This window comes from Melospiza georgiana, chromosome 1, assembly GCF_028018845.1.
Source record: "Melospiza georgiana isolate bMelGeo1 chromosome 1, bMelGeo1.pri, whole genome shotgun sequence".
NCBI lineage: Eukaryota > Metazoa > Chordata > Aves > Passeriformes > Passerellidae > Melospiza > Melospiza georgiana.
Genome location: NC_080430.1, coordinates 25,620,418 through 25,635,864, shown reverse-complemented (window position 1 = coordinate 25,635,864; position 15,447 = coordinate 25,620,418). Strand labels below are relative to the sequence as shown.

Genomic DNA, 15,447 nt, shown 5'->3' with positions numbered 1-15,447 from the left:
TTATAAACATTTTTATAGATTTTTAAATTGTTCCATGTTTTGGTTCACTAATAGTAATAATAATACTAATTTTGTACTAATACTTAATTTTGTTGTAATCTTTTAAAATCTAATATGGTTTTCCTGTAGTGAAAATTAAAGGAACATTTCTCATGGAGTCATGGCACAATGAACTGCAGGAATATCATACTGAGGGAATGCAGTTTAATTCTGCTAGTAGATCAATTGATATGAGTTTTTAAGTAATGTGTTTTAGAGAATGGCTCTTGTATAAGAAACTTGCATATGAATATTATCACCTGCAATTCAGATTTTATCATTTTTAAGAAGAAAATATATATGTTGGTACGGGGGAATGCCTAATAATTGCAATATCTACGCCAAAATTTTTATTTTATAGGAATATGCAATTCATCAAAGAACCTTTCCAGGATTCTATTTTATTTGAGACTTAGCAAGATGAGTAGACAAGTAAAAGAAAGATTTTTTTTTTTGAATGCTTGCTTGCTTAACATGTTCCAGTTTAAGTGCAAAACTTAAAGCAGCATATGTGCTAAATAATTTATCAGTCTAATTTTTGATGGCAACAAGAATAGCAGTTTTATATATACCAGGATTCTGGTTTGGTAAAAGCAGTTAAATTAAATTATGCCAATTTGAAAGTCAAACCCAGTTGAGTTACACAAGAGTATGCTTTTCCTGGTCAAAATAGGAAACACTTGGGATATTTTGGGGGTTATGTAAAGACTTTAATTTGTAACCACATTGTATATGCTCACTCCAAGTGGTAGGCAAGAATAGTTGTTCGTGTGATTTGCCATTTCTTCAGCACATTATTTGAACCATATTACTGTGCATAATTTTTATTTTGAATGATAGTTAATCTCTACAATTAATTCTTTTAACACTGGGATAATTTTAAAAATACATGCACATGGTGTTTGCATACTAGACATCACTACATGCAAATGCTTTTAAATGGTTATTTTATTTTAGTCATTACCTTCTAGAACAAAGTAGTTGTTTTCTTGTAGGGAGGGCAAGGGTTGCCCTTTCCATAATTCGTGTGATTTGAGAACGTAGAGAAGAGCAGAGCTGTCATGCCACAGAATTACATACTTAACAGAAGTTAGAATGACATTTTGTTGAATTTGAGCCAGAAGGAGTTTGAATGAATATTTTTTTAATACACTGAGGTAACCTTCACATTACCTTTTTTTCTGGTTGCAGATTTTTAGCTCAGGATCTGTCAGTGTAGCTGAAAGGGTATGCCCTAAGTTACATATGATGAATGAGATGAACTTTATGAGAACCAGAGGGAGTCCAAAATGCTTGCCACCATTGTGTTTTAAAGCAGACTTTCAGAATCAATTGAGTGGTGTCTTCCCAACAAATGGAGACTAACACATTGAAAGCATTTAGTGGTTCTTGATTAATAGAATCCTTCAGTCTCTAAACCTTCTTTTCTTTAATGCCTGGTACCTAAATAATGATGTAGAGTTCAGATTCTTGAATCAAACAGCATTTAATGGCACTGAAACTGGTAGTTCAGAGGGTTTTTTTAAAAAGCACAATATACTTGCAATTCTGTTCATTGGAATCCATGCGTTCTTTGTTATATGAACTCATGTCAAAATTGGAAAACGTTTCTGCCAGTTTCTACTCTTCAACAGTATGTTTTCACTTTCTATATACTGCACATCACAGCTGCTTTACTAGTTACTAATTTTTCCTTTTACTTCATTACTTGTGTTATAGTGTTCTTGGTTTGTCAATATTGCATAACTGTGTTGGAGAATGTGTTCTTGCAAAAAGAATTGAGCTAGTGTCTCTCTGATGTACTGCAGTGTCCTGCAGTGGCTGACCTGCTTCCTCTCTGTTTTTCCTGATGACTCATCTCGTGGGGGAGTAGGTTTCTTACCTTGTGAGATGCACTAATACTAAAACTCTTGACTGCTAATAGCTTAACAGAGTGCAGCAAGATTGAAAATGTCTTATCTTGAATGTAACTGGATGCACATTGCAAATAATGTAGCAGGTTAATATATTGATTTCTGCTTTTAATTTCAGGCTGGAGGTTCTCAAGTAATCTTTACCAATCCACTGGAAATTGTCAAGATTCGATTGCAGGTGGCTGGAGAAATTACTACTGGTCCACGAGTTAGTGCCCTCAGTGTATTAAGGGACTTAGGTTTCTTTGGTCTCTACAAGGTATGTTTTTTTTTAAATGTTAAAAATAAGCCTATTATAAATTTTCAAATCAACATATAATTTCATTGTTCTCAGAAACTATCATAGGTGGACACAATTTTACTTTCTAAAAGAAAAATTATTATGTGATCTTATATCGTCATTTTTGATTAAGGGAAGAAACTGTCTCATCTTTTTGAGCATATGGTTTTTGTAAATCTTACTGAGATTTCTCACTTCAGCAGGTTTAAGGTTCATTGAATATTAGTTTGTGATTCCTGATATTCTGTCTACTGTAAAAAAAAAAGCGTATTTTCATCTGCTACATGGTATAGAGCTTACAGTTTTGGAACTTGCTTTTGCTCTTCTGTGGTTGATTCAGCAACTTTCCCAGATGTCATCGTTCATTTAGTGATGGGAATTAACTGCAGCACAATAATAGTGAAGAAATACAGACAGTGGGAGCCCAGCATAAAAATAAACTCCTAAAGCAAGCTTCCCCTTGCTTCTTTAGAAGAATATTTTCCCAAATAATACCATGAAAAGCTGCCTTTGTGAGCATATGCTACAGACCGTACAGTTCTGCTTGCTGTATTACTGTTTTCACATAGATACATAAATATGTAGGAGTCGTTAGGTTTAATGTTTGCAACAGGAGTGAAAACATCTTCTGAATATTGAATCTAATAGGAGATATGCTACAAATAATTTAAGGGATTAACATATTTTTAGGATGTCTTCTACTTTCAGATGGAGGAGATTAGGTATGGGGGAATATGAAAGGTCTTGAAGCACATTGAGATAGCCACTATACTCAAGTATTGAAACAAATATTGTAATGGATACCATATACTGCAGAGCACCGGGTGGTGTTGCTTCATACTCTGCAGCCTACAACTCGGAAGAAAGCTTGCATACTTCCAATTTGTCCCAGGATTTCCAGTGAGGGTGGCAGTATTCCTTTGTTTCTTATTTACAGCAGTCCAGCCATAAATTGAAGATGCTTCAAAAGACACCAAATGAGCCCCATCCCCCTCCTCCTCAGTATTTAAATTCCTTCTGCTTTTTTAAGCATCCAGTCTTTTAAAATTGTTCTGTTAACATTACAAAGAGGGAGCCTGCCCATGAGAACGTGTCTGTATGTTTTGGCCTGGAGAGAAGTTGCAGGTCTGAATAGGATTTAATGGGGAGTTGTTTTTCCCTTTAAATTGACTTGCTAATTTTTTAGGTGTTTTACTGAAGCTGAGGCTATTGTGTAAACTCCTAGTAAACAGCATTACTGTGTTGATCAGATTAACATTTACAACTGAAAACAGGGATTTTGTAAAGAGTCTGCTTCCCTGAGGCTGTGCAGGAATGGAGGTCAGCTACTGACTTTTACTTGGACTAGCAAAAAGAAAACACAAAATGAAACCAATGATGAACTAGTTTGCTAAAGTAGCAATTTTTGAATTTTTTTCTCCCTGAATACTTGCTCCTGGTGGTTGAGCAGAATTTGCTACATTTTTCCATTTTTAATGGCATTAATGTCTTGGATTGTATTGTGAATTATTTCTATCCTCTAGAGTAAATCCTGGTGGACATTAGTCAAGACTACACATGAAGAGGAGCTACTTACAGCACTATATTGTGTTAGACAGACAGTTATTTAATCACAAAACACAGTGCTTCATTTATTGAGTCCATTTACCTCCACCAAAAAAAAAAAAAAAAAAAAAAAGCCTCAGAAGGGTTTGGATTTGTTTTTACTCAGCTATTGTCTCTGTTTCTGTCTCTCTCTACCCCTCCACTCCACTTCCTGTGTTCATGTCCTTTTGCATGTCGTTAGGATTTATTGCCTACAAAAACTTGAGTGATTTGACAAAAGTAGAGAATTTATCCTGTCAATGACAGGCACTCACTGAGCACAGACCATGTCACAAGGCTTGTGTCCAAGGGCACCCTTAGTCACAGATAGGTCTGTAATTGGGCAGCTTTGTGCTCTTTTCTACCAAACATTTGGGACTGCAACCAAAAGAAAATGGCAATCCTATCTGCCCCCTTTCCTGTCAGAGCATTTGTGCACCCCCATAATGATCTGGAACAAGAAAGGCATTAAAGCCTCCTCCTCCTTAGGGCTTAGTTTGTTTTGAACCCAGAGCAGCTCACTCTGTAGCTCCTCAGGATGGTTGTACCCAGTCAAAGGGAGGAATGGCTGTGCCATGGGGACCCAGCCTGTCTCAGAATAATTTTAATCTGCCTTGAGGTGCTTGTGGAGCTGCATTGTTGGAGGCAATAGCAGCCCTCTCCTGAATGCTTGTGCTGGAGCTGGCAGTATTTGTGAGGGCAGGCAGATATTAAAAACTCATTGCATCAGTCATCAGCTCCAGCAAATGTTACCCAGAGACATCAATGGTTTTAAATGAATTTCAGATGAGACTAGATTTGGTAGGTGCTGCCTTCTTTGGTGGTGCTTCTAAATTAATTTAGTATGTATAATGACCAAGTGGACATCAAAAATAATGAATCTTCTGCTAATGAGAACCGAAATATCTTGGTATGTTTGGAATGTTCATACTCTTAACAAGTCAAATTAGCTTTAAACTATGAAATAGGAATAAGGATTTTATGACTATCTCAGTACTTCTCATGTTGTTCACTCTAACAACTCTTTCATTTGCATCTGAAGTCTTTGCTTTAGCTTTGTCTTTCCTGTCTCAAGACACAAGGCTTGTATCTCAAGCCCTTAATGTACCTACTTTAGTGGACCTAGTTATGACTCCATAGACACTGCCGTGGAAGAGCAAGAATAGATAGTTATTCTAGAAAATAATTTTATTTGGGAATCTTGAAGTTCCTTTGTAGGCTCAATGAGCCTTCATGTAAGTATTCCAGCTGTTTAAACACTTGTCTATCTTAGCCATGACTTAAACTTTACCTGATTGACTTCCTTCTGCAAGTGTTGAAAGCAGAATTTTAGACTTTTAATTTCAGGAATTTTAATTTTAAATAAATGAATGTCTTTTTTGGTTTTAAGTTTTGTTTACCGCATGGCAAGGATTGCAGTGAAAATTCTCCTTTCCTAGTTCAGAGAAAAGTCATGCCTGAAAGCTGTTCTTACTTCTACAGATCCATCTGGCATATTCTGCTTAGTTTCCATGAGTTGTTTATGCTGAAATTCAGGTGAAAATCTGTAAGAGTCCCATATCGTAGTCAGCAAGGAAGAATGTATTAATTATAAGTTCAGCCAGAAGATGTGAAGAGTTTGTCTTAGCTTCATGAGGCAAATTCCTGCATGTCTTAACAAGATGTGCTGCTTGTTATTTGAATTCTTATATTTTGTATTATTTTCTACCTATGAAGCACTTCCTCTGGATTTTAAAATAAAATGCCCACACCCCCCTGATATAGTTAATTTCAGCACTCCTGTCTTGCATTAACAGAGAAAAACCAAGGCACAGACAGATAAATCTTATGTCTCATGTCAACAAATTAACAAAGGAAATGTAAACCCTCTTTGCATCCAGCTGAGTGAATCTTGTATTGATTATGATCATAATTATCCCTGCATTCTAGTCCAAATGCATATCCTTTGAGGATCACTGAGAAGAAGCTGGATTGCATAGTTTTGGTGCCCTTCTGTATAAGTGAGAGTAATATTATTTTGGGTCATTCATTGGCATGTTAATGTGCCACTTTACTGTGCTACTGACAGAAACAATTCACAGGAGTACGTTGCTGAGATCTCTGCTCTCTGCTTTCTCTACTTGCAGACTTGATGTTAGAATAATTTTTGTTGAGAGCCAGTCCTGGAGGTCACCTGGGCAACCTGACCAGGTATTTGACCACCTTTACAGTTTAAAAGTAAACATAGGAAAGAAAAAAATCCCACACCCACTTTCTTATGACTAATTGAATTGGCCATGTTCAAGTTTCTGGTCTTTCCACTGTGCACCTCCAAGAGTAGTTTTCTTTCCCTGCACTCTCCTTTAAGTGAGCAATAAGGTCTCTCCCTGGCCTGCTTTTCTCAGAGTTGAGCGCACTGAGTTCCTCTTTTATCTGCCATGGACTACACAACTGGCTTGATGGCCCCACACTGGACTCACTCCTGCATGAAAACATCTTTCTTGTATGGGAGAGACCAGAACTGGACACAAGGCTCCAGATGTGGTCTCAGCAGCGCTGAATGGAGGGCAACAATCGCTTCCCTTGCACTCTTGCTACTGTAGCCCAGGGTGCCACTGGCTGACTTCCCTGCAAAGAGGCATTGCTGACCCACACTCAACTTGGGCACAGCATCCTCCAGTCTTTTTCTCCAAAGATGCTTCTGGCCTGTATCCATCCTATGAAGTTATCTCTGAACAGCAGCCTCTCACTACAGCACACTATTTCCCCAGTTCAGCATCATCTGATGAGACTGCAGCTCATGTTCCACTGGTTTAGCTTTGGGATATGATGACAGACCATTTCAAAAGCCAGGCTTTTAGTCAAGGTGTACAACATCCATTGCTGTCCCCTGATCCACAGGTCTGGCAAACTGGTTGGTCAGCTGTGATTTGGTAAATCCAAATTAGTTGCTCCCAGTATCTCCTTTGCTCTTCATATGCTTGGAAATGGCTTCCAGGGACATTTGCATCATAAACCTCCCAGGAACAGAGGTGTGCCCAGACATCTTGTAGTTTCCCAGAACTTCCTTCTTACTCTTCAAGATGGGTGTGATGTTTTTCTGTTCTAGTCACCAGAACCCCCTTGTCTGACTTGACCTTTTGAAGGTAGTAACAAACTCACAAGGTCATCAGCCAGCTGTCCCAGCACCATGGAGGTTTCTGTTCTGGTCTCAGGGTTGTGCATGTGCTCCAGGTGCCCTGTCTGCACGTAATGCAGACTTTTATGGTAAACTTGTGGAGCTGAGGGGCCTAGGGACAGATTTTACTCGTAAAAAGCAAGATAAAGGTAATTCTCTGCTTTTTCCATGTATTTTGTCACTAGGTTTCCTGCCCCCATTGTGCAACAGCCTCACAATTTATTTAGTTGCCTTTTTGCTGCTGATGTGCTTACAGAAACCTTTTTTCTCCCCCTTCACATCCCTTACTAGATCGATCTCCAGCTGATCCTTAGCTTTTCTGTCTCAATTGCTGCACACCCAAGCAGTGGTTCTGTATATCCTGGGTAGCCCATACCCACCTCTGCTTCCCTTTCTCTTCCTTCCTCACCAAAGAACTAAAGCACAGTAGGTCTGGGATCATAATAAGTGCAACAATTTACCATCAGTGCTTCCTCCCAGACTCCCTGTGCCTTCACTGGGTGGTCAGATATTAGCCATTCTGTAATGATATGCAGCTTAGAAATAAAATGCATGTTAATTCCAGCAATAAAAAGATTTGACACATACAGCTTGTTAAGCTGATGGCTGGATTGAACCCCTGTAGTTCCTTAAAGCTAGAAAGCAAATATTTTTTTCTGTCTTTGTCTAAAATTCTGAACTACTTGTATAAATAAGTATTTTAAAACACTGTACTTCTCAAAATCCAGATGCTGCTTTGGGGAGGTACATAACAGCACTTTTGCAGAGGGAATTTATTTCCTCTATTTGTGTTTCTTTCTCCCAGTAATCTTTACTGTGAAAGCACCAGGGCATTGAAGCTTGTGACTAGTAAATTCTTTAGCTAAAGATACTCTGTAGGTGACAACTATTCTTAAAAATATAGAGATGACATATTGCAGTCAGGGAAAATATCACTTAAATTAATGCAAATTGTCATTTGTGTTGGCAGAAATGGCAAAGGATACTTTTCTGGTTTTTGATATTTTTAATAGATTTTATTTAATTCCTAGTCACAACTGAATATTGAAGTAATCATCCAAGATTAGATAATACATTTTCTGTCTTCTGCCTGTCTTACAACTTAATATGAATAAAGTCCCGTTAAAGTCAGTTGAATTTATATTCTGTTGGGTTTGAAAGACATCTTTAAAGTGTCCATGTAAATAAACACTATAAGTATACCTACTTATTTTGTACATCACAAAAACTCATATCCATATAATATCTGCCACAGAATGTTTAATAAAATATTACTCCTCTTATACATAATCATTCTAAATAATGCTTTACAGCATAACAGACAGTGCCACTTCATAATTTTGCACAACAAAGTTATTCTGTGTCCCAGGAAGACAGTAAATAATAGAGTGGTAAATGAGTCTTCAAGGAAAAGGTACATTGGTTGTGGTAATGTTTATTTTTATAATTGCTACAAGGTATTTAGCTCAAATTTGTGCTTTGGCTGATACTGCCAACACAGTTTTCATTTTCAAAACTAGTCAGAAAAGCTTCCAAAAGTCTCTTTTTCCCCCTCCTCTCCCTTCCCCTCAAATGCTTCATAAACAAGCTTCTGGTGTGTTGACCTGGAAAGTGTAATCTCAAGTGACAGGATGTATACCAAGCTCTCACCTGGTTCCTTTGATAACAGCTGAGCTATTTCATGTTCTGAAGCTGAGGGTTTACAGCAGGATGATAAACATATGAAGACTGTAGCTAAAGTTTTGAGTTACATTTTGCATCCACCATGCCTATTTGTGACTGTTCTCATATGTAAGAACCTGCTTTTCAGAAATTTCCTTTCAAATTAACCCAAAAAATGCCCTTCCAACTAAAACTGCTATATTTGTTTTTTCCTGCAAAGTGAATTCAAATTGCTGGTAGAGCATTTGAAATCGACATTTTATTCCTCTAATGTGATGTTCTACATGAATTTCATAGTTTGGTTGGTATAAATATATGTGAATGAAAACCTATAGTAGCTTTTAAGGCAATGCCATTTTACAGTGGGGGGAAAATGCAGCCCCTGAAAGCAAATACCAGTAATATTTGACTGACTGCTACAAAACCTGTTAGGTGCTGTTAGGGCTCCGATTCCAAAGGGTTAAATCTGTAGTAAAACCCAAGAAGAATGCAAAATGATCAAGAAATGACATGCTGCCTATTGTTTGTAGCTATAGGATCAAAATAACAATTATACATGCCAAATAAATTCTAAACCTGTAAAAGAGAAAAAGAGGGGGTGGCTGTAAGTACAGGTGCCAGAAGCATTAAATAACTCTCGCAGACAAGGTGCACCACTGTTGTCTTGAATGCTGCTGGGTTCCCCCAGTCTGGCATTTTTCCCCCTGCACTAGACAATGTGCATTCACTGCAGGAGACTAGGCTAAGCCTGCGTCTCCCAGACCTGCCGGCTCCTTCTGCCCAACCCGACACAGAGGTGCCTTTGTCAGTATAATTACCCTCCCCTTGTAGTAGAAATAGTTTGTTTAGAGCCTTATTTGCAGGTAGAGCTGGTATAAGCAGGAATTAGCATGTTAAAGAACCTGCCCCAGCACCGACTTGGGTTTATTTATCCAAATCTTTGACAATCAGGGTTTTTTTTCCTCCGTTGGTTTATTCGGTGAGATACTATCCGAGATTAAGAGCTTTAAGGTTATTAAAGAGATTGAAGATGGGAGCCAAGCGGCTGTTGTGCGAGGAAGGCGCATGTCCCGGTGTGTAGGAGCTCCCAACAATTTCATGCCTGGCAGGTCTGCACCTTGGCCGCCAGAATAAACTCGGGTGGATGCTCCTTGCTGCTTTCTGGGGATTGATTAAAACTCCCTTTGGCTTTCAGCGCGTTGTCCACATCAAAAAGGTGCGAGAAGTAAAATAAATGTTTCTTTTGCTTTTCAAGATACTGTGGCCAATCTCCCTAAGCCTTCCTAATTGGCCTAGGCTGGTTGCGGATGATTAACTTGAAGTTAAATGGGGCCTGCTTTTAAACATGCTTTCCCAGACTTTAAACGGAACGATGGGGGGAAACTTTAGACTGTTGCAATGCTGGACCAGAGCCAAGCCTGGTTATTATTAAAGTGGATCCAAGTTTTGATCCAGGTTTTGTTTACACTGAGCCAGCTAAGTTGATGGACATCCTTCCCTCTCTGCATACCTGAATGTATATTATTAGAGATATTAACAATATGCCACTTCTGCCCTGTGAAAAAGAGCCTATTAATGAAGGGGGAGGAATATTAGCAGCTCAGGTTGAACTGAGAGTTGCTTGCATTTGGACTTTCTATATCAGTGTACTTCAGGGTATGCGAAAAATGCAGAGGAAAAAAAATGTGTGCAGTGTTTAATGACATTGCAAAGAAAATAAAAGTAATGTGCCCTGAGGGCAAAGGCAGCGAGGAGATTTGCTCCGAGGAAATGCATGCTCTAAAAATAAATCTTTGAAGAAACCATGTCAGTCTGTGAATGTTTCAGTAGTGAGTCTCATAATTTTTCTATGAAGTAAATACTGTGCAGACATTTGATCCTTAAAATGTTGGGGTTTTTCATGCAGAAGTTGGTAAAACCCTGGTCTTGTCTATGTGAAGATTAAAGGTAAATTGTTCAACGGGCTTCTGTTGGGCTAGAGAGTCCAGAATCCTGGTCCCTGTTGAGTATAGAACATTCACCTTCTCTGCATAAGGGGCAGAGCAGGACCAACCCAGTGCTTTTGGAGTTCCTTTGTGGCATTTTCTGAGTGTCTCTATAAAGGCTCAACAAGAACCAGCGATGGGCAGTGTAAATCAGACATCAGCTGAGTGAGAAGCCAGAGGGTCTGAACTGCAGAAGTCATTAACCTCCAAAGGGAGTGTCAGGGGAAGTGGTCAGTGCTTAGTCTGAAACATCAAGAAATAAGCCGAGAAAGTGTGGTGGGAAGCACTGGAGGCTGGAGCAGAACCTGTTGTGCTCCCTGTGTTCAGTAGCTGAGCCTGTGACACACAGAAAGTCCGACTACAACATCTAATGGCTTTTTAACATAAATTTTTATTTTTTCAGAAGCAGTCTCTGACTGCAAACTGCACTTATTAGAGTCTCCTGAGAAGTAGCTTGCAGGACCTGGTTATCTTGTCACACATCCTGCTGCCTTTGCCTGCCTTGCCTCCTGGAAAGGCATCTTCATGGCTTTTCTGACACCTTGCAGCTCTTTTGTCTTTGATAACCAGTATCTAACTTGGATAAGTGCTATATTTTAACTGGTATTATAATACAAGCTAAGCTTACAGATGTGTCCAGGCATATCATTAGATGTAATTAAATTATGTGGATATGAACATGTCCCCTGTGAAATGTCTGGCACTGAGCCATGTGCTCCTAGACCTGTGAACAAGAGAAGAGCAGTAACAAGGGCACCCCCCGAGGGTTTGTGGATGAACCTCAAGCAGTTTCACCAGGTCTCCACCCTTGCTTCAAAGAGAAGAGGCTTAGGCTCATCCATGAACCATTTCTTTCTCAAGCTTGAAAGATTTTACCCATTTTCCCAAGCCACCTCTTGTTTGTGCTTTCCTCCTGGTCATAGTCCTGGCAGGCTCTGCTCTCCTGTGGATCTCCATTCTGAGGAAAGGCAGACTACAAATCCCTTTTGCTGTTGGGCCATGAATACTATTTGGTATTTTATTTTGGTTGGCATTCCCTAGTGGCCTTTTTTGCTTTCCCCCCTGCTTGAAAAACATTTGATTGCTTGCTTCTGCCCCAAAAATTTCCTTTCCTGTTTGCTTCCCTCTTGGATTTTAAACCAGCTGTATTGCTGGTAACTTTATTGGCTGGTTGTGCTACTTCCACAAATTGATAGCAAGGCAAATTTAAGAGATGAAAGTTATTGAAACAAACTGTATCCCAGATAACTTGTACTTAAAAATTCACAAGTAAGTAATGCAGTTACTTTTCTGCAAAAAGACTTGCTGTTAATTCCCCTATTCCCTCAATATATGTTGCATTATCAATTATAGTGCCTATATAGAGGTATGGACTGGGCACTGTTTCCCCTGGAGTATTAATCTAAAGTGGGAGTGAGAGGTGGCAGACCTATCCTGGGGCTCTGTTTCAAACAGTTTTTAAACTCTCACTACAGGTTCATGGCTACAAGGTCAACTACTTAAAGCCCTCCAAAGGTGTTTTCAGAGTTTACACTGGTATTGTCTCCATTTACAGTACCTCAGAGTGAGGGAGAAGTGGATAAGATACATACAATGACAGAAATTACTGAACCAAGAAAAAACACAGAGACACTCCTCAGCAGGATGAAACACATGAATCTCTCAAAATTTTGAGGGAGAAACTGCTTTTTCTGTAAGCCCTTTGCAGCAAACTGAAAAAAAATACAAAGTTGCTCTGTTCTCTGATATTCATGGTCCATCAAGGTAAATTTGCTCAAAACTTGTTCTCTTTTTCAAACAGGGTGCTAAGGCTTGTTTTTTGCGTGACATCCCCTTCTCTGCCATTTACTTCCCCTGTTACGCTCATCTGAAAGCTTCATTTACAAATGAAGATGGGAGGGTTAGCCCTGGAAATCTGCTCTTGGCTGGATCAATAGCTGGTAAGTGCCCAGATTTCTTTTTTCTTGGCTCTATATTGCTCTGGCAGCACAGTAGTTATGGCAGTGACAACTATAACAAAAAATGCTCAAAAGGACTGTATGCAACAATACTGTGTTTTGCAGCCTTATTACAAAAACAACAAAGTTACTGTGCTGTAGAGTGAGTTGAAGATACTGTAAGTTCCTGGTATAATCATAACCTTCAGAAAGCAAAAGAAAGGGATAATAAAGTTTTTTGCTGTTTTTTTTTTTTTTTTTAATCATTTATCATCATTCCTTGTGAAGTTTCTGTGCTGGTTTTGACTGTGTCTCGCTGTCAGGTAATGTTTTGCTGTAATTATTTATAAACACAACCATGGCATTAATAAAATTCCTTATGATTGAGAGAATCTTGAATTTTGGTATATGTAGTCCAGAAGCCACACTGGAAGTACAGCTCTCCAAACACAATGATATAACAGGTGACAAAATGATGACAGTATTTGCTACCCTCAGTATCCCATTGAAGTTACCTGGCTTCCTGAGGATTTTACCTTTATCATTTTTAAAATATTAAACAAAGCAGAAGATCTTGAGAACATTGCTGCAGTGCCACAGGTTGCTAATTCCTGTGATATACCCAGATATAATAGAGGTGTGGAGTGTGGTCTTGAGCACTTGGTTGTTTTAGTCTGCTGCATAGAGACAGAAGAGCCCAAACATGCTTAGCTTCTCACGGATGAATTTAGCTTGAGTGTGCCAGAGCCTAAGGGAGAAGACAGAGGCTCTGTGAGCCTGAGCTTGCCCTTGTCTGCTGCATGGCTGCTCCCTCCTCAGCTTCTACACCCACAGGGGCCACCACTTGGTAGCTGTCTGCTGGAGGGGGCAGCTTGAGAGTTCCACAGTTTCCCACCTAGGAAACAAACAGGCTTGCAAATTCGTGCAGCAGGACCTATAGAGGAGTGTGTAGCAAGCAGGGGGGCTCAGATCAGCTGGTATCTGATTATTGGGGGCTGCTTGGTCTGTCCAGCAGCTTCCTTCTCCAGCATGGCCCCTGGCAGACTGCTGTGACCTGCCAGCTGAGAAAAATGATGGAATGGTGTGAATCCAGTACAGACAGGTGGTTTAGCAATGTTTTCTCATTTAATTTTAAGCTTTCTCCTCTCTGAGAAAACTTCCTGGTCAAAATTGTACACAGGGCTGTGTCTATTTGAGAGCAAAGCCCTTTTATGGCCAGTATCTGGTCTTGGAGAGCAGCTAAGCTTGGTTGGTTTGTCATGTTGAAGCATATTGATCCCTATTCAGCAGCTCACAGCCCAAAGGAATTGAGCTGGCACTAGCAAAGCCAGCTGTGTTCCAGTGACTGCTGCTCAAAACCCCCTTGTCCTCTCCCCTCCCCCACCCCATTCCAAAGCCAGGCTCCAAACCCTCCAACAGGAGCTTTTACAGCCAGCTTATTTCTTACCCATTTTAAGAGAACAAAACAATTTTTGAACTTTAGATCATATTTACAGACTTGAAACATAAGATGGCATTTTTAAGCCAAGTAATTTCTTAGGTTTTCCTATTTTTCTCTTTCTAGCCATTGTCAGGTGATTGCAGACTGAGATAACCGTCCCTTTGAAGTTCAGGCACAGAAGCAGTCTTTATTGTTGCTGATATGGCTCACCAATCTAGTTATAATGTGAATTTTATCCAGTGCTTCCTGTGAATCCCATCCTAGGTTAACTCTCATGGGCAAATTACAGTGTTAGAGATACAACGTTCATCATACTGTTTATAAACCCAAGAAATTTGTTTTATTGTGTGTGCACGTAAAGAGTGATGGGCGTGCATGTGTCCACTGTTTTGCCAAAAGAACCTCAAGGGAAAGACAGAACAAAACACCCACCAGTTCTGAAAAGCTGGCTTCAGTCTCTGGGTGATGTTTCTTCTCCAGCCAGGGATCTCACCTGGTCATCAGACTTCAGATGTGTGCCTGGGCTCTGGCTGCAGGTGGGAAACTCCCCCTTCCCACACACAGCCCATGCTGCTGGGATATTCCAGCTAGCCATACTCAGATGTGCATCTGTCTCCTTTGCCAGTGGGTGTTGCTTGTACTGTTACATCATCTTCCTCTCCATTGTGGCTGGGGTCACAGCAACACATGTGTCATCTGCTTCTGGTTTTCAGATGTCTCAACCTGTTGTGCTGTAGAATCATTCTGAGATGATTCTAATATCATCTGCAGGATCTCTCTTTAATTTACTCTTGTTTGTTACTGCCTCCTTAAAGTTCCTTCTCCTGTCCAAGCTCCTTTTGATTCTTGTCAGCTCCTGCTGGGCTATTTGTCACATTCTGATTGTAAGCTTCTCTTGGCAGCAATCTGTAACTTCGATTTGTCTGTAAATGCTTTTGTCCTGTACACATAGTTCCTAAAGAAAGGATTTTAAGTATCTCAAGTGCAAAATATCCTCAATAATATGGAGTGAGTGATAAGGAGATGGAAGTCAATGTGTAGTAAGCAGAACTGTTTCTGAGTAAGTTCTTTGGTTTTCATGAAAACACTGGTTGGCTTTTGAAGGACAAAAGTCCAACTTTAAATTGAAGACTCAAGCAATACCTTGGTGTGGGTAAAGCTAAGCAGAGAGGAATTTCAGTGTTTTTGGAGTTCAGAAATGTAGACCAGGTTTTAATGCTTACCTGCCAGACAGCCCATGCTTGCACTGAATGTATGCTCAGTGTATGAGTTATTTTGGGGGGACAAGGAGAGGAGGAGGAAATCTTCTTTTGGTGATATTCACATGATTTGATCTCTTGGAGCAGTCTGCAGGAAGGGTGCTCTGGAGCTTGAGGCCAGACCATACTGGTTTGGATAAAATTTGTTACAGAATTATTGAGCTGGGGAAAAAAAAGGAAAGGAAATTTA

General features: G+C 39.7%; 1 protein-coding gene across 5 annotated transcripts in view; it reads left to right on the top strand.

Annotated features, from left to right (window-relative positions):
* SLC25A13 (solute carrier family 25 member 13) overlaps positions 1-15,447 on the top strand; it is a 99,008-nt gene that overhangs the window by 80,363 nt on the left and 3,198 nt on the right. For all 5 annotated transcript variants that reach the window (XM_058026398.1, XM_058026416.1, XM_058026424.1 and 2 more), the window contains 2 exons: positions 2,071-2,211; positions 12,422-12,560. In XM_058026398.1, coding sequence (XP_057882381.1) covers positions 2,071-2,211; positions 12,422-12,560 — 280 coding nt within the window. The remainder of the gene's footprint in view (positions 1-2,070; positions 2,212-12,421; positions 12,561-15,447) is intronic.